The 23644-nt window shown below is 51.2% G+C and overlaps 12 protein-coding genes across 12 annotated transcripts; 2 read left to right on the top strand and 10 right to left on the bottom strand.

The window, feature by feature from the left end:
- Positions 1 to 257: 257 nt before the first annotated feature.
- K452DRAFT_292125 (uncharacterized protein) lies at positions 258 to 928 on the bottom strand. The gene is made up of 2 exons (XM_033541307.1): positions 901 to 928; positions 258 to 831 (listed from the first exon to the last, which is right to left on the bottom strand). Exon 2 carries the CDS (start codon positions 688 to 690, stop codon positions 277 to 279), a length of 414 nt encoding a protein of 137 aa, XP_033392523.1. The 5' UTR covers positions 691 to 831; positions 901 to 928; the 3' UTR covers positions 258 to 276.
- A 705-nt stretch (positions 929 to 1633) lies between these two features.
- On the top strand, positions 1634 to 3095 carry K452DRAFT_342059 (uncharacterized protein; the record flags this gene model as incomplete). The annotated part of the gene is made up of 2 exons (XM_033545392.1): positions 1634 to 1771; positions 1880 to 3095. Exons 1-2 carry the CDS (start codon positions 1755 to 1757, stop codon positions 3093 to 3095), a joined length of 1233 nt encoding a protein of 410 aa, XP_033392522.1. The 5' UTR covers positions 1634 to 1754.
- Positions 3096 to 3159: 64 nt separating this feature from the next.
- On the top strand, positions 3160 to 3910 carry K452DRAFT_118265 (uncharacterized protein). Its single transcript, XM_033535141.1, has one exon. The coding sequence runs from the start codon at positions 3354 to 3356 to the stop codon at positions 3759 to 3761; it is 408 nt and encodes a 135-aa protein (XP_033392521.1). The 5' UTR covers positions 3160 to 3353; the 3' UTR covers positions 3762 to 3910.
- Positions 3911 to 4925: 1015 nt separating this feature from the next.
- Positions 4926 to 5813, bottom strand: K452DRAFT_216506 (uncharacterized protein; the record flags this gene model as incomplete). Its single annotated transcript, XM_033536257.1, has 1 exon — positions 4926 to 5813. A coding segment is annotated over one exon (888 nt), but the record flags the coding sequence as incomplete, so codon positions are not given.
- Positions 5814 to 6312: 499 nt separating this feature from the next.
- On the bottom strand, positions 6313 to 7512 carry K452DRAFT_302490 (uncharacterized protein; the record flags this gene model as incomplete). The annotated part of the gene is made up of 3 exons (XM_033542598.1): positions 6313 to 7084; positions 7160 to 7305; positions 7363 to 7512. The coding sequence occupies 3 exons, from the start codon at positions 7510 to 7512 to the stop codon at positions 6313 to 6315; spliced, it is 1068 nt and encodes a 355-aa protein (XP_033392519.1).
- Positions 7513 to 7997: 485 nt separating this feature from the next.
- On the bottom strand, positions 7998 to 9578 carry K452DRAFT_302489 (uncharacterized protein; the record flags this gene model as incomplete). Its single annotated transcript, XM_033542597.1, has 3 exons — positions 7998 to 9141; positions 9199 to 9344; positions 9411 to 9578. The coding sequence occupies 3 exons, from the start codon at positions 9576 to 9578 to the stop codon at positions 7998 to 8000; spliced, it is 1458 nt and encodes a 485-aa protein (XP_033392518.1).
- A 664-nt stretch (positions 9579 to 10242) lies between these two features.
- On the bottom strand, positions 10243 to 11314 carry K452DRAFT_302488 (uncharacterized protein; the record flags this gene model as incomplete). The annotated part of the gene is made up of 4 exons (XM_033542596.1): positions 10243 to 10779; positions 10873 to 10897; positions 10960 to 11099; positions 11159 to 11314. 4 exons carry the CDS (start codon positions 11312 to 11314, stop codon positions 10243 to 10245), a joined length of 858 nt encoding a protein of 285 aa, XP_033392517.1.
- Positions 11315 to 11697: 383 nt separating this feature from the next.
- K452DRAFT_312908 (uncharacterized protein) lies at positions 11698 to 13082 on the bottom strand (the record flags this gene model as incomplete). The annotated part of the gene is made up of 3 exons (XM_033543601.1): positions 11698 to 12646; positions 12704 to 12840; positions 12900 to 13082. 3 exons carry the CDS (start codon positions 13080 to 13082, stop codon positions 11698 to 11700), a joined length of 1269 nt encoding a protein of 422 aa, XP_033392516.1.
- Positions 13083 to 15027: 1945 nt separating this feature from the next.
- Positions 15028 to 17069, bottom strand: K452DRAFT_322215 (uncharacterized protein). The gene is made up of 3 exons (XM_033544480.1): positions 16629 to 17069; positions 16441 to 16568; positions 15028 to 16391 (listed from the first exon to the last, which is right to left on the bottom strand). The coding sequence occupies exons 1-3, from the start codon at positions 16965 to 16967 to the stop codon at positions 15221 to 15223; spliced, it is 1638 nt and encodes a 545-aa protein (XP_033392515.1). The 5' UTR covers positions 16968 to 17069; the 3' UTR covers positions 15028 to 15220.
- A 760-nt stretch (positions 17070 to 17829) lies between these two features.
- On the bottom strand, positions 17830 to 19582 carry K452DRAFT_312906 (uncharacterized protein; the record flags this gene model as incomplete). The annotated part of the gene is made up of 7 exons (XM_033543600.1): positions 17830 to 18412; positions 18490 to 18625; positions 18698 to 18892; positions 18928 to 18961; positions 18993 to 19038; positions 19086 to 19177; positions 19247 to 19582. 7 exons carry the CDS (start codon positions 19580 to 19582, stop codon positions 17830 to 17832), a joined length of 1422 nt encoding a protein of 473 aa, XP_033392514.1.
- Positions 19583 to 21015: 1433 nt separating this feature from the next.
- K452DRAFT_342041 (uncharacterized protein) lies at positions 21016 to 21967 on the bottom strand. The gene has a single exon (XM_033545391.1). The coding sequence runs from the start codon at positions 21954 to 21956 to the stop codon at positions 21120 to 21122; it is 837 nt and encodes a 278-aa protein (XP_033392513.1). The 5' UTR covers positions 21957 to 21967; the 3' UTR covers positions 21016 to 21119.
- A 530-nt stretch (positions 21968 to 22497) lies between these two features.
- K452DRAFT_362322 (uncharacterized protein) lies at positions 22498 to 23641 on the bottom strand (the record flags this gene model as incomplete). Its single annotated transcript, XM_033546491.1, has 3 exons — positions 22498 to 23179; positions 23240 to 23391; positions 23441 to 23641. 3 exons carry the CDS (start codon positions 23639 to 23641, stop codon positions 22498 to 22500), a joined length of 1035 nt encoding a protein of 344 aa, XP_033392512.1.
- Between the last annotated feature and the right edge of the window lie 3 nt (positions 23642 to 23644).

Raw genomic sequence — 23644 nt, 5'->3', positions numbered from 1 at the left:
AGAAAATCAAGAAAATGAAAAGCCATTGAGAGAGGTACGTACGTATGACTGTTCACCAGGCCCGCGACGCACCCCGCGCGTGTATACGTACGACTCCGCGCTTTACGCGCTTCACCGTTAACTTCGAACACCTGTCGTGCGGTGTCAAGAGTCATGTTGCGAATTGACAGCGGGGTTAAACAGGAATGCGGGGCTTACCTAATCACACACTGTAGCGACGCAGCACGACGCGCCCTTCAACACCCACTTCGAATACCGGTCGTACGATGGCAAGAGTCATATTGAAAATTGGTCAGCAAGAATGCGGGGGTTACCAAACGCACAGCTTGCGGCCGCCAATCCGCTTCCGGGCACCGCGCCGCCGCAACCCAAATCCAACGTCACGCTGCGTGCGGTGTCTGGATTGGGCACCTGGGTGTACGCGTCGACGATACCTATTGATTTGGCGGTGTGATGCCTGACGTTCGTGGTGTTGTTCTGGACCTGGATAGGACGAGTGGCATGCGTAAGGCGCGGAGTGTGACGCTGCGATGCTGGTGGGGCTGCGGGCGGTGCTGCAGGCTTTGATGATGGCGCGTAGAGCGTGTTGGTGGGAGGGTGTGTGAGTCGAAGTGTCTGAGGTGTGAGGAAGTATAAATTGAGTTTGAGGACCGTGATGGAAATGACCAGAACACAGGCCTGCATCCACATCATCTCCAAGTCAAGCTTTCTTGTCCACTGCGATCTTCGATACACCGCAAATCATATCTCCTACACGATTCGTCAGAAAAAGCTTATCCCAGCCCTTGGTCAACATCTCTACCAACCGCCCTCCCTCTTGAAGCGCCATCCGTTAGTCTTGCAATTCCAACCCACAACAATCAAACTACCACCACCAACAATCCATCAAAATGTCCGCAGACTCTACATCCGCAAGCGTCAAAACCACATCCGCATCTTCGACGAAGAGCACCTCCACCACCAGCACCGTCACAACACTGCTGAAGCGCGTGTTCTCGCAGAAGCCGAAGGACAATGAGGGCAAGAAGAGAGAGGAGAAGGCAGTAAGAGCAGAGGCAAGGGCTGTGCATGGGAGTTTGAGGTAGAAGGGTAGGGAATGGAAGGGAGAGACGGATGTAATGAGATCTAAGTGTGGTTAGGAGCAGGAAATTTTTGTGGAAGGCGCGCTGAAGTTGTTACTTCCTTGTACAATTTGCTACTTTATTTGCTAGCTGCGATTTCTTTTGTGTCGCGCAAGAACCAAGGGACATCTTTCACTGTCAGTCTCATTGCTATTGTTGCACATCATCATTGTTCGCTGTTATTGATGGCCTGGAGCGACGGCCTGCCCGGAGCTCCTTCACCCGGCATGCGAGCCGTGCGACGCCTTCCTCGCACTGAAACTGATGGTAAGAACAATAGGATTCTGACGTCAATAGTCAGTGTCAAATCCTTCGTTCCTTCTTAAACTCCGACCGACCACTCCAATTCTGCAGGAACTTTGGACACAACCTTGCCGAACAACTCCGGAACAATCACCAGCGCGTCAAGCGGACCAGCACTGACCGCTCATTGCTGCCCACCACCACCACAGGAGCGACCCTTAAGCCCTCACTCCCTGCTGCTCCCTCAACTCTCTTACCTACTGCTTCCTGATCTCTCTTTGACAACCTTCTTGACAAGACTGCATCACACCGATCACCTGCCAACCACATCTGCAGCCGCGGACCAAGCCTCTCACGTCAACCGACATTCCGCGCCAGTAAACAGGCATCATGGTGTTGCGCAGCAGGCAAGTTCTTCCCTCGTATGCTTTCTGCTTACATGTTCCTTCAACAGCCTCACCTTGGCTCATAACACACCTCTACAATGATCGAGGCTGCTAACATTTCCCCAACAGCGACGACGCACACGTCATGTCCAAGTTTGTGAACTTCACGCAGGCGACCCCTGAATCAATCTCCCCCACCCCCGAAGCCTCAATGACCCGCGAGAACCGTCACGCCTACAAGCGTCTTGATACTGACACCTTCAACGCCCTCGACGTCGAAACGCCCCGCGTGAACCGTCGCGCTCACAAGCATCCTGAAGTTGATTCCATCAACGCTCTTGATATCGAAGCACCTCACGAGAACCGTCGCCGTCAGAGGCTGTCATTGCGTCGTCGCAACGAACCCCACATGGAGAGTGATGACGGAAGCGATGAGTACGACAACAACCGCCAGAACAAATCCACTATGTTGGCACGCACCAAGGACGCGTACCCAGAGGTCCCAGACCTCGGAGATGGCTCTGACGACACAGTCACACGCCGTACTTTGACGGGTACTGGCAAGCGTAAGCGCCACATGATTACAGTTGTGGATGACGACGAGGAAGAGTCCGACACTTCTGGTGGTCATCGCGATCCTACTCCCGACCCTTCCCCTCGTCGTCCTGGAACTGGTCGCCTTCCTCCTCCATCATACAACACAACTATGGGACGCCACAACCGTGAAGAGTCCGCATTGTTCATGACCCCGGCTCTTGATGACAGCCGCACATCTTCCGTGACTAGCGCACCTTCCACCTTGGTGAAACCCAAGCCTAAGAGCTACGCTGCCGAGATGAAGGAGCGCATGCTCGCTTCCGGTCGTGGCGGCTTCGGTATCAGCGCAGGCCGCAAGAACAGTCCGGCCAAGAACGAGGAAAACATCATGATCAAGGACCTCCGCCAGAATGAGCGCCTCTCGTGGGATGAAATCGCCAAGCAACTGAACGAGCGGCGTGTCGCCAACGGCCAGCAGACAGGCCTGACTGCTGCGTCTGTCTACGGTCGTTTCGTTCGCAATGCCCCCCTCATCGCAGAGATGAACGGCGAGAACGACTTTGACGTCCAAGACCACATGCACTTGCAGGAGCATCGCAAGCGCGCTAAGCACGCTGGCCCTGCTGTCGACAGAGACCCGGCCGAGCGACCCATGCCTATCTTCAGTGAGGAAGACGACCGCAAGCTTTGCCTTGCAGTTCAGCACGTCGACAATGATCGCTGGAACGCGATCGCGGCGGAGTTCAAGAAGAGCGGTGGCTTCGCCATCACGCCGTACCAGGCCGCCAAGCGCTTCAAGATGATCTAGGTATGCTTCAGCTGCCATTTAGTGACGATGATTGGCACTTTGAGATACTGACCTTTGCGATCAGGTTCTGAAGCAATCAATGGAGCGCCGCACCGAGCCTTGCCATTGGTCTCCTTCAGCCATGAAGCCACTACTCTCGTCAGCTGTCGATCCACACCTACACCAGCACTTGCATCTAAGTGGTGCACTATGCCTCCTCAGCCAAGCAGTCAGTATGGTCATTGAACCTTAGCGGACGACTTCTCCACATTCTCCACAATGTGGCATCATACATCCGACTTCCCCACCAGAATGCTCACTTTACATTTTATTTCACCACGACACTTGCACCCAAACGGGCCAAATCCTCTTACCACGATCAGTGTATCACAACTTACACCACAGCATTGGGACAGGGCAGAGACGATGGCTGGCATGCATTGTCTCAAATGCATTCACTTGTTGTTCTTTTATTTCTTTTCTTCTTTCACAGGCAACAAAGATAGCTTGCATTCGGGACGGCTCATAATAACGAGGCAAACATCTTCCATCGGGAAAGAAGGACATAATACTGCGGGAGCATGGAATGAGAGTTCATTCAAACCGATACTTATGCAATTTGCTTTCTCCTTCCTTTTCAACTTTCTTCCACACTTTTTACATTTCCTTTGGCACGATGGGGCGTAGGACGGTCCAAGGCTCTCTACTGATGCCATCATATCCATCGGTGGATGATGGGCGGCCTGCTGGGTGGCATTGTGCCTGTGGCTGACTGGCTGTTGCTGTTCCACTTTACCTTAGTTTGCTCTAGGTAGCTGAAATAATGGGGGTTCTGTCTTTCATGTGTTTTGTGTGTGTGAAGGTTTGCGTGCACGGGCTTGCTTGTGAAGTGGCTGTTCGGTGTTGTACAAGTCTTGTCTTTTGTTGGATAAAGAGATGGACTGGTGCAGGAGGTGCTGCATGTACTAATGCCGTATGATGCATGCATGCATGAGTGACCTAGCACCAATGGTCAAATGCCAAAGCGAGCGCCTGAGCGCGTTTGTCTTGCCTTCATATCGGCCACGCGATCTACGTAGGTACATACATACACACACCGCGCAATCCCGCGCGCAAACAAACAAACATACAGCGCCATTGAGGTTGTTTTCACACCTATGCATGCACAACTGCCTAGTAATGCCATTTCCGCATGGGAGATCAATCATTCAATCATCCTCGTGGCTGTGTCAGTCAGTGACTGATTGACCAAACGTCACGGCGGGGCGGGTGACCGCTGGGGAGAGACCCGGAGAGGGAGAAGCAGAGCGTAACGCAGACGAGAGCAACGGAGGGGGAGGAAGCGGAGTGGACATTCATGGGCACTGGTATGTACAGGCTGGCCATGTGTGCTGTGGTGTGGGGCACGGCACTGCAGAGAGCGAGGGGAATGGTGGTTGTGTGGCGTTCGTTGATGGTAAGGTGGGACTATGATCAAACTTGAGTCGCTACTTGCTTGGCTACTAGGTTGCTTAGCTACGGACCTAGGTTAGGGTAGGGTGAGGGCGGTTGCTGTCTGTCTTTTGTCGCTGCCGAATGGGGGGGTGGGCTGGGGTTGTGTGTACAGTACGTTGAGTGGGGTGGGTGGGTGTTTTGGGGTTGGTGTTTTGGTGCTGGGGTTCGTGGTTGTAGAGCTAGTGGTTTTCAGAGTCGTGGGGTGGTAGTTGAGGTGCTAGCTGGTTTTATTGTTGTCGTGGAAGGTGCCACTGCCACGGAAGAAGTGTGTGGACGAATTCCAAATGTGTCCATCGCCAACCATACCCCTCCTTCCTCCAACTCAACTCAACTCAAATCAATCATAACACCACCATATTCCTCATCATCCTCATCCTCGTTAAAGCTCCAATCCGTGTCCTCATCCTCGTCGGACTCCGGCTCAGGTGCCATCGCCTCCCTCGCGCCCTCCACCTGCTCCTTCAACATCCACGTCCCCGCACAGGGTCCCGCATTCACGCGCACAGCGACGAGCGCCAGCGTCTCGCGCAAGTAGCGCTCAGGCTGCTTGGCGCGCTCCTGCAGCGCGTCGAAGGACCAGTACCGGTACTGCGCGAACATGGCGGCGAGCAGGTCGAGCAGGTCCTCCTGCGGGATGCGGGCGTACTTGTCGCAGGTCTTGGTGGAGCGGGCGGACTTGGTGGCGTTGAGCATGTTGGTCTTGATGGCTGCTTTGGTGGCTGGGTTTGCGGCGCCCCCGATTATGGACGATAGCGCTTGGATGTTCGGCTCGAGGACGAGGCGCTGCTTGCGCGCTTGTTGGGCGCGGGCGGTTTGTCGCAGGAGGAAGAGCGACGCGTCTGCCTTTCCGGTCTCGATGGGCGTGAGCGACACGTCGTGGCTGGCGCGCGCGGCGAGGACCGTGTTCTTCGTGATAGGCGGCCGCTTGCCGCCGCGGTGGCCACCGGAGGCCGCGCTGTCAGCTCTAGGCCGGGCTCTGTACCAGCCGGGGTGGACGTACTTGACGGGGTAATAGCCGTGGTCCTGCTCGGTGAAGACGAACGTGTTGCCCGGGGTCGCGTTGAGCGTGTTGAGCTTGTACTCCTTGGGCAGCTCAGTGAAGCGCGGCAGGTCGTGCAGCGCGAGCTTCGTCTTCTGCGCGCCGCCCTCCGTCCACGTCGTCAGTGTGCCGATCTCGACTTCCTCGTCGTCGTGCAAGTTGGAGAGGACTTCCCAGAGCCAGGTGGGCACGCGCGAGAGCCAGACGTTTTGCTTACGGAAGTCGCTGGGGATGCTGAGGTCGCCGGTGTCTTCGTCGGCGTATTGGCCCGGTGAGTCAATGTCCATGTCGGGATACTGCTCCATTTTGGGCGTGAGCGGGTTGCTGGGGAGCCGTACAGGGGTGACGTGTAGTGGTTGTTGGGTGGGTGGTGGTGGGAGTGGTGGGAACAAGGCAGTAGGTAGGCAGAACAATGGGAGACTGGTGGTGCCTTTGTCGCGGACTGGCAGCGCAGGCTTGCAGCCCTTGAAAGGCGTCGCTGTATTTAGGTGTGTCACAATCAAGGAGAACCACTTAGCGAGCCAGTAGATGTTTGGGGAGAAAGTGTGAGAGGTAGAGAATCCATAGATGCACTTGGCCCAGCTAGGCAACGCCCTTCACTCGAGCCTAACACACCAAGCAAAAACCTGAGCCAATCACCGACCATCATAATCTCCATCCCCATCATGTTAAAAATCCACGACGCCGTAAACTGGTGTTGCGACCTCAGCGCCTCCGATTCGCCTTCCGCAATTTCTCGTTCGCTTCCAGCAGCTTCTCCTCCAGCACCACGATGTTGTCTCCCAGGACCTTGTTCGTGGTCTCCAGGCGCTTGTTGTCAGCCTTCAGCCTCCTGATCTCCTCCCTGGCCTCCTCCAGCTCGAGGCCTTGTCGGTCGACCTGACGAGTCTCGGTCGGCGTAGCGTGACCTGAAGTGCGCGAAGCCTGGGTAGGAGCCTGCACCGCAGTGGTGCGCGCAACGGGTTGCGGCTGCGGCGCCGTCGCTTCGTTCCGGTTTTCGATCTTGAGCTCAGGGTCGCCGTACTCGGGATCTTCGTCGTCGTCGTCGTCGTCGTCGTCGTCGTCGTCGTCGTCGTCCGAGTCGTCAATGACAATGGCCTCCGCCTTCCACTTCCGATCGCCCTGGGCAGAGCTCGCGCCTTTGCTGCTCGGGGTAGACGCGGACGGTTGGTTCTTGCCGGGGGAAGTCGACTGCTTCTTGCTCGGAGCCGAAGCTTGTTTCGAAGCAGCAGCCCGTCCACCACCACCGGGCATCTTCTGCCGCTTATTCGGACCCGCAGCAGCAGCAGCAGCAGCAATACGCTGACGCTGGCACGCCTCCACCTCCTGCGCGATCTTCTTCGCCAGCGGGTCTGCATTCTCGTCGACGGCGGCGAGGGTGTTACGCGCGGGATCGAAGCCGAAGTACGCGGGGGACCAGGTGTCTTCGCTGCCCGGGGCACGGCGCTTCGCGACGAGGAAGACGTTTCGTCTGGCACTGGGGAGTAGCGTCCATCAGCAACCGTGTGGAGGGTTGTAAGGGGTTGTGAGTAGGCAGGGAACAAGAACTCACGCCTCGCCATCCCCGCCGATCTCCTCGAAAACGTCCATCCGGAACTTCCACCGCTTCGGCGTGAAGCGCTGCGCCCTGTCCTCCGGGACGCTGTACGCGGTGGTCCACGCCGCGACCTTTTCCTCTCTGCGGCCGCCCGCTTTGTACTTCACGGTACGTTAGCGACGTTCAACGCCATTAGTATATGCTGATGATGTGCATACCTGCGCCCTCACGACCAGGTGCGCCACCTCCATGAATCGCTGCGGAACTGTAAAGCCGTGGGCCCGCGTGGCCGGCAGAGCGGCCTTCCACAGCTCGGCGACCGCCTCGCGGTCGTGCGGGCGCACGTGTTCTGTGCGCCATTCTTCCATCGTTGCGAGGTTGTTGCGGGAAGAGTGCTAAGGGCCTGAGGGTTCTGCTTTTAGGCGCCATTGCTTTCGGTGAGGTCGTAAGGTTCGGTATGTTCGGTTGTTCAGTTGTTTACTTTAATGTTGTTGTGCTGCTTGAGCTTAGAGGACATTTCTGCCGCCCTGAAAGCAAGGATATCATTGGTTGTTGAAATTAACCCGTATGGAGTGGAGAAGGAATATATTCTGCATATCTATTTTACACTAGAGCTAGAGGCTCCTTTTCTAGGCGAATTTCGTTTGCTTATAGGAGCACCTCTTGTTTGTCTTATACAAACACCTCTTATTTGTTCCTCCTACGCAATCTCCACACTGGCTAACATGTTCTACACAAATAGGTAATTCATGGCTCGCTCTTGCATACTTCACATAATGTAACGCAACGTTTGGAATACCTGCTTGTATTTGAACTGTACCTCGATTGCAATCTGTAAGTACCCATGTCCAATTTACCGTCTGGTTAGTTCCTGTACCCTGTCATCTGCATCCTTGAGCTTTTCCTGAAGCTCTACGATATTCAACACCAGGATCCTGTTGACTGCCTCCAAACCCTTGTTTGAAGCCTCCAAGCTCTTGTATGAAGCCTTCAAACCCTTGTTCTCATCCTCCAATCTCTTGATCGAATCCTCAAGTCCGTTGCTCTTAGCCTCAAAACACTTGTTCAAAGACTCCAAGCTCTTATTCTCAGCCACCAAATCCTTTTTCGACTCCCCTAAACTCTTTTTCTCAGCCTGCAACTCCTTGTTCGAAGCCTCCAGGGTCTTGTTCGAAGCATCCAAGATCTTGGCCGAAGCCCCCAGGGCTTTGTTCGAAGTCTCTAGGTCCTTGTTTTTCACTCCAAGCTCCTTGTTTGTAGCCTTCAGGCCCTTACTTGAAGCCTCCAGACCATTCTTAGAGACCTCTAGACCCTTGTTAGTAGCCTCTAAAGTTTTGATTCTCTTTCTGGCACTCTCCAATTCGAGGCTTTCTCTGTCTAAATGACGAATATTGTTCGACCTTGAAGGCCGCGAAGTAGTGGCAGTGACGCGTCCACTTGGAGTGTAGGGCTGTGGAGTGTCCAAAGTCAGGTTGGCGGTCGGATTGGCGCTCAGGTCTGTACTGGTACAAATTCCGACTTGACCATTTGGCGTAGAGGGTTGCGAGATGTTGTTGACAGTAGTATCTGCAGCGGCAGACGTAATCTCGAAGTTGAGGTTTTCCGGCTTCAGTGCAGGATTCCCATACTCGGAGTCATCATCCGATGAGTCTTCCACTACTGTGATCTTTCTCTTTTTCTGCCCTTGGTTACGGGTTTTTGCTGTGTTGCTCCGGGGTGATCTTTGTTCCGAGGCAGATGGTCTAGCAGGGCTATGCGGATTGGGAGCCATTAGCTTGGTACTGGAAAACATAAATCGCCGATCCTCAGTAATAAGGTGATAGGGCCATTTGTGAGGGAATGAAGTTAAACGCTTGGCGTGTTCCCGAACCACGTTGACCAATAGTGGCCGACTATAGCTAACATCTGTGATGGTGTTGACTACTGAGTCAAAAGTGTAGAACTCCGGTGCATCAAGGTTGTCAATCCTCACAACGAGAATTAACTGCTCTTCGGTTCTTTGAGTTATATGGTGTTAGTATTTCGGAAGCTTCTGAAGGGGAAATAGAGCTTACAATGGCCCATCCACGCCGCATGGAACGAAAACATCCAAACGGAATTTCCATCGATGCTCTGTCTTCCGTAGCCTTTCATTTTCAGGCTCACTGTAAAAGCTTATCCATGAGGCAAACTTTTTCGCTTTGTGTCCGACATCCTTGAACTTCACATTATGTTAGCTATATTCAGCCCCGTCAGGTGATGAGTATTAAATTATTTCTTTGCTTACCAGTGATTTCCGGAGGATTCTGGGCCGCTCCATATATCGTTGGTGGACCGTATAACCATGCCTCTCTGCCGCTACTAACGCTGCTCCCCAATACGTGCGAAGTTCATCAGCGTCGTACGGCTCATTGTCGATCGATGCTTCCCCCCAGTCCCATGTTATTCTCTCCATGACTGCGAGCGACAATGCGTCGAGCCAAGAGAGGCGTTTGCTTGTTGAGGTTTGGAGGGCGTTGTTGGCGGTTGTGCTGTAAAGTTGGTTGGGGATGGATGGTGCAAGGTCGCGAAGTGCAGAAGCAAGATAGACATCTGCTGCTTCAGTAGGTCTGTTCAGTCTGTTTCAGATGATGACGTAACTGCGTTGGTGTGTGTGGTGTTAAGAGGCTTCAGGAAGCTGCGAGACACGTAGGTAAAGAGGTGAAAGAGGTATCTTCCGCAGCTTCAACAAACAAGGCAGGAACAACCGACCTCCGGTATCCTAGCTCAGAGAAAGCAAGTAGGCCCTTTCACACACTGGAGCTTTCCAGCGCCTACCTTTGATGGTTACAGCTCACTCTTCAATGTATTTCTGTATGATGTCCCGCCGTATTTTACAATGTATAAGTTGTTTGCTTCTGTGGTTCACATCAATTCAGAGTCTGCTAAACTACGTGCCTTCAGAAGTATGCTGCCAAAAGGTTTTAACAAAAAGGCTTTTGTCGAACTACCCAGCATCTCATGATCTCCCATTCGCCAGATCATCTACAAGCACATCCAAAGCTTTGAGGATCCAACACGATGCCTACCGGAGACTCGACATTCGGATTTGCTAGTGCTTGTCTCTTGTCAACTTTCGGCTAGTGAGTGCATCTTTTGCTGTCAGCTTCATAAAGTCTCTTTTCCAGCTCCCTAATGTTTCCTGACAGCATCTCATTTACGGTCTTCAAACTCTTCTGCTCTGTCTCCATAGTGTCCTTCTCGGCTTCCAACATCCTAATCTTCTGCCTTGCTTCTTTCAGCTCTCGGAAAGCTTGATCAGCATCCCTTGGTACTGCATAAGCCTGTTCATGGTCTTGGTGGATATCGTCTGAGAATAAAGGTTCCGGAGTTTCCATGAGGTTTTCTGGCTTCAGGTCAGAGTTCCCATATTCTGAATCGTCTCCAGAATAGTCATGCATCTCAGAGTCTTCGGAAGATTCCTCTTCGATGATCCTTCTTCTCTTTCTATCGGCTCGGTCGAACATCTTCTTCGCGTTGCTCCGTGGCGCTTGGCTCAATGAGGGCGGCCCATTGCTGTCAAATAGTTTTCTCCCGTTCTTGGAGTATGCATCAATTAGCTGGCCACCAAAACTTTCGACGTCGTTCGAGACCAACTCAACCAATTCGGATCCATTCTGAGCAACGTCGTCAATGGTTCCGAGTGTTGGATCCCATGTAAAATAGTCGAGGGACCAATGATAGGCTTTGTTTGGGAAAGGGCATCTTACAATGAGGAAGATCTCTTTCCTATGCCTATGTCTTGTAAGTTAACTGAGGTCCTTGACGACAAATGGATGGTTTCGGACGAGCATTACCTTCCGTTGTGGTCTTTTATGATGAAGACATCGACGCGCACTTTCCAGTTGGAATGTGTTATATCCAGCGAAGCGCTGTGACAGGTGAACCATGAGGCCAGCTTTTCGGCCTGAGCTTCGTCGTGGGTCTCGCCTCTTAACTTTGCGATAAGGTTAGCTTCGGTGAGGTATACAGAGCTATGAATACGTTCTCACTTACAAGCTTTCTTTTAGAAAGATCTACGAGCTTCCTGAATTGAGGTGGGATGAAAATACCGTGGTGGACCGCAGCCTCTAAGCAAGCTTCCCAAATCTCCAAGATTTCGACATAGTCACGATCGTTCGTGACGTCCTTAGGGTCTGTCCACCCCTCCATGGCAGCTTGGTAACGGGCTCAACCAGGAGAGGTAATTGCTTGTTGAGGCTGGAGCGTTATAGGTTGGAGAGCGGTGTTGGTCGTTGTGTTGGAAAGATGGTTGAGGAAGGACGGTGATCTAGGTAAGCCGTCCGCTTCTTTCACTTTCTGCTGAATGACGTAAGTTTGTCAAGAACCCAAGCACCCGCACACCATCTAATTTCTGGAGGTCTTCTGTATCATTCTGAAGTATCCTGCCTAAAGGCATCAAGAAAAGAACTTTTGTCAAACTACCTAGCATCACCCATTCGCCAAATTCGCTACCCGACTTTCCAACGCTCTGGAAATCCAAGTCAATGTAAGACACAGATGCGGATTTCTTGATCGCCTCCCTTCTGCCCACACTAGCCCACAGAGTTCTTCCTTTCTTTGGCCTCATGGAGTTTTTTGTTCGTGGCCATAAGCTCGTTCGTCAGAGCTCTGTGGATGGTCTTCGAACGCTCATCCTCCTCCACCAGACGCTCGTTCTCTTCCTTTAAGCGTGCGTTCTTTTCTTCAAGATTCACGCCTTTCTCTTCCAGACGCACGCACTTCTCCTCGAGACGTGCGTTCTTCTCTTCCAAATGTTCTTTTTCGTTCTCCACGTCCCTTTTCTGAGCCTCCAGACTCTCTTTTTCCGCCTTCCAATCTTGCGCTTTCTTCTCCCAGCCCTTCTTCTCGGCCTTCCAAGCCTCCTGTTCGGCCAGAAGTTGGCGAATGAAGCTGTCTCTGGCATTCGCCCGTTCGCCGTGAGCTCCATCCATATTTCCGGGTACCGCACCAGTACGCCCAGGGCCCTTATGGTTTCTGCTTGATGACGAGGGTCTTGGGGTGCCCCCGGATGCACTGTTGGTGGTGGTAGTGGTGGTAGTGGATGTGTCGTTGTCGAAAGCTTCTACCTTCAACGTCGGATCGCCATATTCCGAGTCGTCACCGGACGAATCGGGGTCGTCGCATGCTTGCTTCGACATCGTCTTCCGCCTTTTGTGACTGGCCTGATCATCGGCCGTTGCGGGTCTCTTCCGAGATGGTGCTTGGCTCCGAGTCGGTTCCTGGCTGGGAGTTGGTGATCCACTGCCACCAACGAGGTCCTTGCTCCACTTCCACTCGGTGGGGAAGGGACAGAAGAGGTCTTCGTCGCACTTCTTGATGTGCTCGGAGACCAAGCCAAGCAATGAGTAGCCTTTTGGCTCCCTAACCTCGTTGATGGCATCCTGAGTCTGGTCGTAGGCGTAGAAGTTTGTCGACCTCATCTTCGTTTTTAGGATCTTGGTCCACCTCACGGTGAGGAAGACCTCCATATTCGCGGTAGCCCTGTATCATGCCAGGTACAGAAGAGCAACAGACGGGACGGCTTCATGATCAGCTTACCTTCCTTCGACATCGGTGATGGCGAATACATCCAAACGGACTTTCCAAAAACCGCTGGACTCATCTTTCAGGTCCCGCTGACAGCTGAACCACGAGGCAATCTCCTTCTCCTGGCTGCCTGATCTTTCCACTCTCATCTGTACAGAACGTTAGCCACGGTGGATTCCACAAAATGCCAGGTAAGCTTCTAACATACATATCTCCTTCTGGAGAACTCCTTGGGCTGACTTGAGTCTTTTGGTATCTCAAGGTCGCTGCGTACCGCAGCCTTTACTGCTGATTTATAGATTTTTAAGAACTTCGCGTTGTCGCGATTGTTCGTAACCTTTTGAGGGGATGTCCAAGCCTCTTTGGCCGCGCGCAATTGATGCCCAGACATGATTGCGAAAAGTTGTCGGTATGATCGGTGGAAGAAATGCTTGCGCGTTGGAAGGCGTGGTTGTTGGTTCTCATAATGGCGAGAAAGAAAAAGAATATTTAAGTACAAACAGTGTGGCGCCGTGAAGTGCAAACTGAAAGCTGCACTTCTGCACTTCAGTTAAGTGGTGCTGCTTTGTGGCTTATATAGTGAAACACTGATGCGGCTAGGCGGGCAAACATCAAGCGCAAACTACAATGAATCGCAAATGCGGTTGGAAAAGACAATTGCCACGCGCGACAAAGAGATCAAACTCATGTTTTTGCTTATTTATCACAAGGCCCCAAGATGGTTCATGGAAACATGGAATGTATCACACGGTGACCTACAAACGATTTTGGCTCCGGATGATTTGTCTACCCTGTCTATGTCCATTTAACCCTACATGTAGATAGGTATGAAAGCAAGTTATATACCTATGATGGTATGGTATTATAGAAGTGCAGACTCCACTACCAACGGTCAGGCCCTATTGTGTAGCTGTAGCCGGTGCTGTGGCTTGTGACAATGACGTGCTGAATCAGACGCATTGTCGAGATGTACGGGCTCGTAAAAGTTTCACTTTCGTAAGTATAAGGAGGCATTTGAAGCGACAAATGGGATAACCCCGCAGTTGGATGAGGACGGGTTCATAGTCATGCATATCAAAGCTAATTATGTGTACTAAACTTATTCAAATACGTAAGTTCTCCAAATGCTCCAAATCTTGTAGCATGTAGCTTGTAACATGTACTATTTCAAGCACACACTGCAGCCATAGTGCTCAACTATATATTAGAGGGAACCCAATTCCTAATCATCGGACTCTACGGGGTAAATGGCCATACTACCCTGGCCTAGTGGTCTACTGTGCGGCCGGCCACCAACCATAGATCACTAGGTATCCCGTTTGGGAAGGTCTCTTCGGAGACGGGTTCGATACTTCCTCTTTCTTTTTTCCTTTCTTATTAAACATAACGTTGTGTGAGTGGGTGAATGAGTTGTGTTGTGGCGTGTCAGTGCTTTTTCGGTGAATCAGGTGGGACCGTGGGAGCTTCACTGTAGACTCGCGGCGATTTTGCTGTCATTCGCTAACTGCCGCCCATGTCCAAACACTGCGCAGTGTCGCTAGCAAGCAACAGCAGAAGGCCCTGCATCGACGTGCGTAAAAAAGCAGACATCACTGAGCGCCCGCCTCCCCATACGACTGCTCACTCATACTTATTTTGGGCTTTGGCTTCTCCTCGACCACCTCATCGTTGAATGTGTTTCTTGTAGATCAAGGCCACACACTTAGGATGCGAGGCAATGTAGGCCTGAGCGCTCTGGGTCAATCCCTCGCTGAACAGACGCTACTCGATGTTGCCGGAGACATGACGAACTAGGAGATCGTTAGGGTAGAATTTCTTGCAGACTGCATCCAGGTCCTTCCTCGAAGATCAACTCTGACAACTCAGACTGCAAGGTCCATTGGGTGGCTTTGAGCCTTTGCCTTATCCGGGCCTCTCTTAGTTCCTCATGGAAAGTCATTTTATATCGCAACTGCTGAAGACCGGTAATACTTTGTCATGCATGGCAACGGGGTCGTGAGCGGTGGCCTCCTGAAGCTCCGGCTTGATACTTTTGCAGTTTTCCATTTCCGACATACACATCGCTACTCCCAGCCACATTGTTCCCGCGAGGCTCAAGTGGGTAAAAGGTCAAAAGTTACATTGCTGGCTAGAGAGTAGAGAGCGAAGAAGTTGGAAGCCATAGAGTTTGTGGGCAAAGTGGTCAACATCAACATCCACGATTCCATCTCCCACAACCCAGTCGTATAATGAAATCCGTAGAATTTTTTAGTAGTACCTGCAGGAAAGCTCTAAGCTCAGCCTGAGCTACAGGGATAGCTAAATATATGGAAAAGAGTTTTATGAGTTAAGCAAAGCAAGCAGCTGAGAAACAAAAGAAAATAACCGTGCTGTCCGCCGTCCAGCAATTCCCTTTGCATGGCTCGTGTAGTGAGCAACTTGCCAGGATAGCTATACCTTTTTCATGTTCTATCGTACAGTGGCTTCCTGCTTTTGTTAAGCATGACGCCAGAAAACACTAGTTGAAACCAGAGCACTTCGGGAAATCTTTCAAGAATGACGACTCTTGACGCGACGGGCCTCATCAGTCTCATCCTCCAGCATGTGCTTCTTTCGCAACTTCATGTTTTCTTTCTCAAGCTCTACAATCCTAGCACCCTGAAGGCGGACGGTCGCTTCCAATCCCTTGATTGTGTTGCGGAGTTCGTCGTTGCTGTCCCCAGCAACATCTGGAGGTTCAGGAGTCGTGCTTCTGAGTCGGTGATCGATATATTCTCTGGTGGATTCCACGTTGTTCGGCCCTAACTCTTCCATTTTGAGTTCCGGGTTCCCTTCGCTCGAAGGCAGCAGCGGTATCGGCATTGATCCGTTATGGACTTTGGAAGGGTCGATTCTGGAAACCAATTCGAGCACACGTTTCTCCAGTTCTGCCGACTTTGCATCTGCGTCTTCTCCGGCTCTGGCTTTTACGGGCTGGCAACGCATCCACAAAAGCGCCCGATAGAGCTCATAAGTTGCCCCAAAAAGATCATAAGTCGATTCGACTTCAGACGAAGTTTCAGTCCGATCGATTGAGGGATCCCGGAACATTGGCTCGTCGGCTTCTGAAGAGCATCCCGAAAAGGACTCTGAAGCCTCCAAAGATTCTTTGCTTTCAGACACCGAGTCTCCGACTTCGGTTTCAGATCGCGAGGATCCGTCAGATAATGTCGAGGATTCGTCAGATGATGTCGAGGGAGTATCCGGCACTACGAAACCTTCAAGGTCCTTGTCCTCAGATGGATCTTGAGAACCATACAAGATGTGGTTTTTTCTGGATAAATCTGAAGAATCATAAAAGAGAATAGGATGGCCACTGGACGTGAACTTAAGGCGGTCGTCAATTGAAGCTGTCGAGCTTTCCGTTTCAGAGTCATTAGTGAAAAATTCATCTTCGTCTTCACTTTCTTGGTCGGTTAACTCTTGTCTCCTCTTTTGCATAGCAAGCATCCTCTTCTCCCGGTCGATAATCTCATGGTCTGAACGGACACGTATGCATCCAAAATCGGAATTACGCTTACGGTGGCGGCTTTCAAGGTCGAGGTAGATTTTAGCCGCATACTTGTCGTCTTCCGGGGCTTCGATAATGGTACCCGTAGCTGAATCGAATGTGAAAAAGTCTGCAACATGCTCGTTGTCTGCATTTCTCATTACGAACATTGTGCGTTCTGCGAGTAAGGACCTGTTTCATTGTCAGTTGTGTACGAACATGAGTTGATGGATATCCTTACGGTCCCTCTGCGGACTCTTCAAACTCAATGAAGTTATCGAAGCGAACTCTCCACCATTCTCTTGAGACCCTTAAAGGGTAACACTTGAACCAGGCGAAAAGTCGCTGTTTTCCAGCCACTGTAAACTCCTAGAGGGAACAAAAGGTTAGCTAATTTATGCAGGGTTTCCCGTACATCGTCGCACTCACCCATACTATCAGTTGGACTGCCATCTGAGTAGGCCAGTATCCCTGTAATTGTTCTGGTACTTCTTCATGCTTGCCATAGGCATATGTCGTAAGCTCCGTTGCATCAATGAGGCCTTCTTTAACAGCAGCTTCCTTGATATCCTCCCAGACTTTTGCCATACGATCAAGGGATTCCTGTTCCCATGTGAAACGCCATTCGCAAAGCGTGGATTTGTCTTTATCCCACAAATCGAAGAAAGGGTGTATCTCAGTCGCATGCGCCGGCAAATTTATGACAAGTGGACTAGTGGGAGGGCCAGAGGCAGGCTCGACCGAAGCCGATGCGCCAGGATGAGACATCTTGTGAGACAGTGCTGGCAAATCGGCTAGTTGAATTCCATTTAGAATGCCGGTGTCGACAGGTTGAGTGACTGATGATCCCGTGTCTAAGCTGGTGTAGTTGAGAGCAAAGGAAGACCTTTAGTCCTGCAGCAGCGTAGCTCAGGAAGTAGTGTGGTGTCTAGAAAGCGGTGCGCGGTCTAGGAAGCAGCACGCGAGAACTGTTCGGGTGAAACCTGGCAACGATGAAGAAGATTCGGCGAGACGCGTCACTGCCTCGGTGAGCGCGTTAGCGCGAGACTGACGAAGAAGTGCTGCGCCGCTGACAAGAAGTTCGTGGTGACCTTGCAACGGTGTCCGAAGTTGAAAGGTGTTGGGTGTAAGACGGTCGGCGAAGGACTCAAGACCCGCGCCGACACCTGGGCCCGGAGCTAGCCGTTTTGGGAAAGGCTTCTGTTAAGCAACCAGACAGGAAAGAGCGAGAACTGTTCAAGAAGGTGCTCGGGCTAAGTACCGCCTCCAAGCTACGCAAGGCTGCGTGTGAGCTATGCGCATGCCCGACAATCCAACAAAGCCAGTACTGAGACCACAAATTGCAATACTCCAAATATCACTGACACATTCGCTTGGCACTTTTGTAGGAAGTTTTAGTTCAGCCTCTGAGGCTCGCCAAATGCCTGGGAAGGAAAGCTATGCATTAAGGTAGAGAATACCAAAAAGAAATCCATGCCGTCAATCTGGCGATTCCCTTTCCAAGTCTACATAGTGATCAGCTTACACAACACCTCCGATCTTCATTTCAATTTCTTTCGACTAGTAGTTTCCTGCGTGAGAAAGCTTATCTGTAGGCTTTACTTGATTTCAAGGCATTCCCAGGAGGCACTCAGGAATGACGCCTCTTTGCACGACGGAGCTCTGCGCATTCATCCTCCAAAAGCCGCTTCTTCCCCCTAAGGTCCTCAAACTCTTCTCCGAGCTTCCTAGAGTTCTCTCTAAGGGTTGTAGTTTCTTTTTCAAGTTTCCTAGAGTTACCTCTAAGGGTTGCAGCCTCTTCAGTGAGCATGAGGACTATGGAGTCCTTGGTATGCTCTATTTCTTCAGAGTCAGCGATGCTATGACGTTGGACACGAATGGTCGCTTCAAAGCTTCTGATCCTGAGTTTGGTATCTTTGAGCTCATCCGTACTATGACTGAAACTGAACTTCTCTCCAGTGCTAGGATTCTCCGAGGCTGTGCTTCTGGACCGATGATCAGTGTTGCCGTTGATGACTCTTTCGTTATCCAGTTTTTTCTCCTCCATTTTCAGTTCTGGATTTCCATATTCAGACTCATCGTCAGAAGGGTCGTGGCCCAAATAATACTGAGAATTCTTGCTGGACTTGATGTCATATGCTCTGTCATTCTGGTTTCCCGACTTAATGTTCTCAGGCTGGGAGTGCTTTAGTGGTGCGTCCTTTTCCTGCTTGCTGGACTAGGTGGTGGCGGGGGAAGCTGTTCCTCAGGCGGAGTCTGCCACTCAGAATGAAGTTGTCTCTCAGATGACTTTTGCTCCTTTGACGACGGAGACACAGGCACATCCTGAGATCCGGAAATCTCGTTTGATAAGTCGCTCTTATCTCTGGCTACGGCAGGTGCTGTGTCCTCAGGCCTTGAAGAGGTTTGCTGATCATTAATGTGAACTGCGTCTTGTAGAGCTTCAGAGCCCCTTCATCTATCCTCGGAATGGTCCAAAACAGGGTATGTGCTCTTACCAGGTACCTGGTCGTTGATATATCCGAGGGAGATTCCTCTGAGAAAATTGCCGAGAACACATATATCTGACTGGTCTGACTCGGAGTCATTCTTTCTGGTTTTGATAAGCATCGTTTTCGCCCACTCGATATATTCAAGGTCTGAATTGAAAACCATGGCAACATTTTCGGGGCTGGTTGTAACTTGCATAGGTACTCGAGCAAGGTTTTGTATGATCATATTGACATACCCGTGGGTCTAATTAACCTCAGTAATTTGGGAAGCTTTCATGTCGTATTGGTAGAATTTTATGACATTCTTCTTCACGGCGAATAGCACGATTAACTCATGATCAGCCGAACTGTCTTGTTGTTAGCCTCAGGAATTCCCAATTGATAAGTTACATACCATCCTTGGTAGTAGAAGTGATCTACTCGAACTAGCCAGTCCTCTTCTGATCTAAATGGATAAAACTTAGACCATGTTATCGTTCGCATACGCTAAAATGAAGACGTAAAATGATCAGCTTCGTGTTGTTCTTTTTATCAAAGACCATCAGCCATACTCACCCATTTGACCCTTTGGGATATCAACTCTGGAGACCATGAGGCATGGAGCCCTTCAGGAATTCGTTCTTTCTTGTCGTATTGATTTCCAGTGACCTCTTCCGCATTCAAAATGCCCTTCGTAATGATAATGTTCTTGAGGCGATTCCAAAGGTAATTCATTTCAATATCCAAACCTACACGAGACTGCTCGAACATTTTTGGTTGTACTGTTAGTGCGGTTTGAGTATCTGTGGAACTATGCATCTCATCAGGTGCCGAAATTCTGTCGTCGGGATTAGGTCCAGTCTCTGAATGTTCGGCCGGGTCATACGGATCAGAAGTGCTAGACTCAGCCATCTTGCAAGCAAAAGTTGTCGAACCGATTAGATGAAACCCACTGGGGTTGCCGGCTTTAAAAAGGTTAGGGTGAGGAATCTCAAGTAGCGGTCCAAGTTGGTGCTGTTGGAAGCTGGTCAGAGTGTTTGTGTCCACTGCAGCGGGCCGGAAAGCAGTCCGCGGCGGCCGCTCCCGTGCTTGGTGATGGCTAGCAAGGCCTAGCGAAACAATTCACTGCCTCGAATACCGCCGTGATGCGATGTGTGCGCGGAAGAATATGATTTGGAAAAGAGGTTAAGCAGGCGTTGTTGCGTTGCCCTCGCAGAGGCGTCCAGGGTTGTAATATATTGGTTGGGAAACGGCCTGCGACAAACCCAAGACCTGCGACGTCACCTGGGTGCAAAATAGGCAAAGCGCTCCACTACCTACATGGTAACCGTCATAACGCGAGGCTTGGGCGAAAAGGTTTGCGTTGATAAGAAGGTCAGCATGCGTGGTTGCGTTGAATTGAATATGATAAATCGGATTGTCATACTAATTGAATGGTACCTAGTGGCCTTTTACGGACATTTCAATGGTTTGCTATGTACATAATTGTTGTTTGCTTCTTTGTGTGCGACTTGGCTTTCCAACTTTCCGGGGTTGAAAGGTCTTCCATGGATGAGAGACGGCATCCGACGAGCTCAAGGCCAGCGACAACAGCTTATTCAGAGTTCCGGGGATTACTTTCACGCATACGTGGCGGCTTCCATCATGCTAGTTAAGCTGTACTAACGGTCCTGGGCTCAGGCAGCTCAACCGTGGTTGACTCTATTTGCCAATGCATGCCATGCCGCACGAAGTATACTAAGAAGGGGGCAAGCAGCTCTGAGTCATCGATCGTTAGCTGACCAGGACTCAAATGGATAATAAATACTTCTTTATTGGCACCCAAGCAGTTAAAAAGAAGAGAAAGAAAGCACGGAAACTTAGCTCTACAAAACATCGACAACTTGCATCAGTTTCCCTAACCATCACTGCAACAATACTTCTTTGTCATCGCAGTGACTACCACCTAGACGGTAGCCAGTAGAAGTAGCGCATTAGAACTGTCTAAAAAGAAAGCACTTCAGCCTGCTGATGACGCTTTCATTGTGTACTCTAGAACGTCTCCTTTTCTCACTTTGTCGCTACCCGGCATTCATGTGCAGAGAAATCATATCAACGCTACAAAGTTTATCTTGCGATTTTTGGCTCAGTTCACCGGGCGCTATTCGACCAGAAAAAGAGGTGTTCCAACCAATAAGAGATTCTCATTTGTACTTGCATGGACGGTTGTTAACTAATTCCATGAACATGAACCGGCTTTGGAGTATCTCCCACTTCGCGGAGGGTAGCAAGGCGACACCGAAGAGCCCACTCTACCATGAGGCTTGAAAAGACTTGCACTCCCCGACATGCAGCAAGTCTAATGACACACCCTTCATCCCCCGCCTTTCGACACCGACACTTCTGCCAGGTTCCGCGCGTCGAAGATTCCATTCCCACCCATCATCAAACCTACTTCTCATCTAACTCCTCAACCTTTAATTCCCATAGCCTCTTCGCCGCTTCCAGTACCAGCACCACCCACCCTGCAACCCCTCACAAACCTGCGCCTCTTAACCCTCGGATGACATTCTCTAACCACGCGCTCCCGCTCAACCACTCTACCCGCCCCGGCGCGGCCAGCCTTACCACCCAACTCTTCAGTCTCCGACACGAACTTGCGCTTCTTAGTCACCGCGACCCTCTTGACATCGTTATTTCTGGCCCGGACATTCATACTGTTAACAATCCCACCCAGCTCGATCTGCGTCAGGCCGCTGAGCTCCGCGAGCTCTGCGCACTCTTTCGCGCTCGGGCTGACATACTCGTCAAGGATAGGGCAGTACCAGCCAGGCTCATGAGCGCGGCGGGGGTGAAAAGCAGAGAGGAATACTGTCTTGCCTGCTTTGTCTGCGACGGACTCGCGCTGGACTGATTTCGTTGGTGAGACCAGCTGGAGCTCGACTCTCCATTTGTGTGGGTTGGCGTGGTGTGGCTTGATCCATACGCCGTAGGCGCTTTGATGGGACGACGGGTGGCGGCCGATGAACGTGAGGGCGGTTGAGGCCTGGGGTTGATTTGTCAGTGGATGAGGTGAGGATGAGGTTCGTGGCTGGCTTACGAAGGCTTGCTTGAGGAGGAGATGTTGGTCGCTGGTGGTGAGGTTGCTCTTGATGGCGTTTTCTTCGGAGATGAGGCCGGTTTCTTGGAATTTGGCTGAGAGTCGTTGCCAGAGGTGGAAGATACATTCGACGAGAGTGTCTTGCTCCCATGACTGGTGGATGCGGGCCACTAGGAGGCCCACCTTGAGCGGACTTGCTGGAGCCATGGCTGTGGAATGGTTGGGAAAGCTGGCTAGAAGGTGAGGTTTGATGAAGGGGAGAGAAGTGGTATGGTTTTAGAGAGAGGTTGGCGGCGTGGGGGGCTGGCAAGTAAACTGTGGACGTAGAACCGGGCAGAACTCACATCAACTGCTTTTAAGGTCAGCCCTCAAAAGACTTCCAAGTCATCCTGTTGAGATTCAGATAGTCTCTTGTTTAGTTGCACATGGCACTGTTTGAAACAGTACTGCTTGGTCTTAAGAAACTCAAATCACCATCGCGTTGAGCATCCCCGGCAAATTAGAAGAATCGTCGACCTTGTTCCATTTGTACCAAAGAAAGCTGCCAACTAGGCCTTTGTGTGTCTCTAGAAATGAAAGCAAGCAAAGGAAGTCTTTGGTGTCAGAAGGGCCACTGACCCGAAAGGGGAACAAGAGGACAACTTCAGTGCAAGGGAAGAACCAGAACCAATTGCCAATCTTGATCCATGCATGTTCCATCGCCATATTACGCAAGAATAGCTCTGTAGAGCTTTGAACAATCAGTCCATCACTTGCGCAACAAAGACTTGAGTCTTGCATTCTCCGCCTCCAACTTCTCGACAGGTTCTTCGAGATTCCGGTTAACCATGTCCTTGCCCGCAATCACAGGTTCGACGACCTTTCCCTTGACCTTCTTCACTGCTGACCTGTTGCTAGCATGCGGACTGGATGGTTGACTATCAGGCTCGGGCTTGATGTCTGGATTTCCGGTCTCGGAGTCATCGTCAGACTCCGCATAAGCCTGGTACTGTTTGCGTGAGTGAGCAGAAGTTTGCTTGTCGACTCGAGCGCTCTGAGGACGAGGTTGCGGCGTCGGTTTCTGTGATTTGATTCGCTTGGCTGGGCGCTGAACCGCGTCCGCTGACTTTCTCTTGCTTCCAACATTGGTGCCTTTGCTATTTTCCGTCGAGACTTCTTTGGGCTTTGTGGCATCCTTAGAGTCTTTGGCGCCGTCGGCTTTGCTGGTGCTTCTAGTCGAGCACTTCTCGGAGACCTTGGTGCCAGAGTTCTTGCCGGAGTGAGGACGCCGGAACGATATCAAGCCGTGCAAACCGGCGAGGTCGATAAGCTCGTTCCGCTCCTGGAGTGACATTGTGTCTTGCGCATCAGAGTTTCTGTAGGTCGTGTCCATCGAAGTTTTGGAAGCAATAGACGACTCAAAAGCCGAGCCAAAGTCCTCGGGGATAGAGCTAAAAATCAGGTCAGTCATGCTAGAGGTGGAGAGGCAAGTATATGGTTGAAGTTCTTACCTTGTGGTCATCTTCAACGCTTCATCCGATGTGAACCAAACACGCAACTGGACACCCCAGTAATTGGTCGTCTCATACTTCATCCAAGCGACATCGCAAAACCAGTCGTCTGTGTAAGGGTTGCTGCCTAAGACTCTGACAAGAAACTGGGCCTGGCAAGTGTTAGTAATTTTGTCAGAAATTTGACGCAATCAAACCTACCACTTTGTGCTTGGTCTCATCAAGCTTTTCGTAGGAAATGCACTGGCATTCGTTGAGGTCCATAGCGGGAACAAGTCCAAGCTCTACGGCATTCATGGAAATGCGACGCCATGTCTCGAAAATGCGCTTAACGAGTGGCCACTCGAAGCCTTTCCACGACGAGTGCAAAGCGGGAACGACTTGCCACGCCTTAGCATCCATCGT

Source organism: Aplosporella prunicola (genome assembly GCF_010093885.1).
Source record: "Aplosporella prunicola CBS 121167 unplaced genomic scaffold K452scaffold_39, whole genome shotgun sequence".
Lineage (NCBI taxonomy): Eukaryota > Fungi > Ascomycota > Dothideomycetes > Botryosphaeriales > Aplosporellaceae > Aplosporella > Aplosporella prunicola.
This window is presented reverse-complemented; position numbering and strand designations above follow the sequence as displayed.

Coding starts and splice junctions, on each gene's coding strand:
- K452DRAFT_322215 (XM_033544480.1), bottom strand. CDS start 16,967: ATGTCTCATCCTGGCGCATCGGCTTCGGTCGAGCCTGCCTCTGGCCCT. Junction 16,569..16,628: donor CAGTCCAACTGATAGTATGG/GTGAGTGCGACG, acceptor TGTTCCCTCTAG/GAGTTTACAGTGGCTGGAAA. Junction 16,392..16,440: donor GAAGAGTCCGCAGAGGGACC/GTAAGGATATCC, acceptor ACAATGAAACAG/GTCCTTACTCGCAGAACGCA.
- K452DRAFT_118265 (XM_033535141.1), top strand. CDS start 3,354: ATGTGGCATCATACATCCGACTTCCCCACCAGAATGCTCACTTTACAT.
- K452DRAFT_292125 (XM_033541307.1), bottom strand. CDS start 690: ATGTGGATGCAGGCCTGTGTTCTGGTCATTTCCATCACGGTCCTCAAA.
- K452DRAFT_342041 (XM_033545391.1), bottom strand. CDS start 21,956: ATGGCTCCAGCAAGTCCGCTCAAGGTGGGCCTCCTAGTGGCCCGCATC.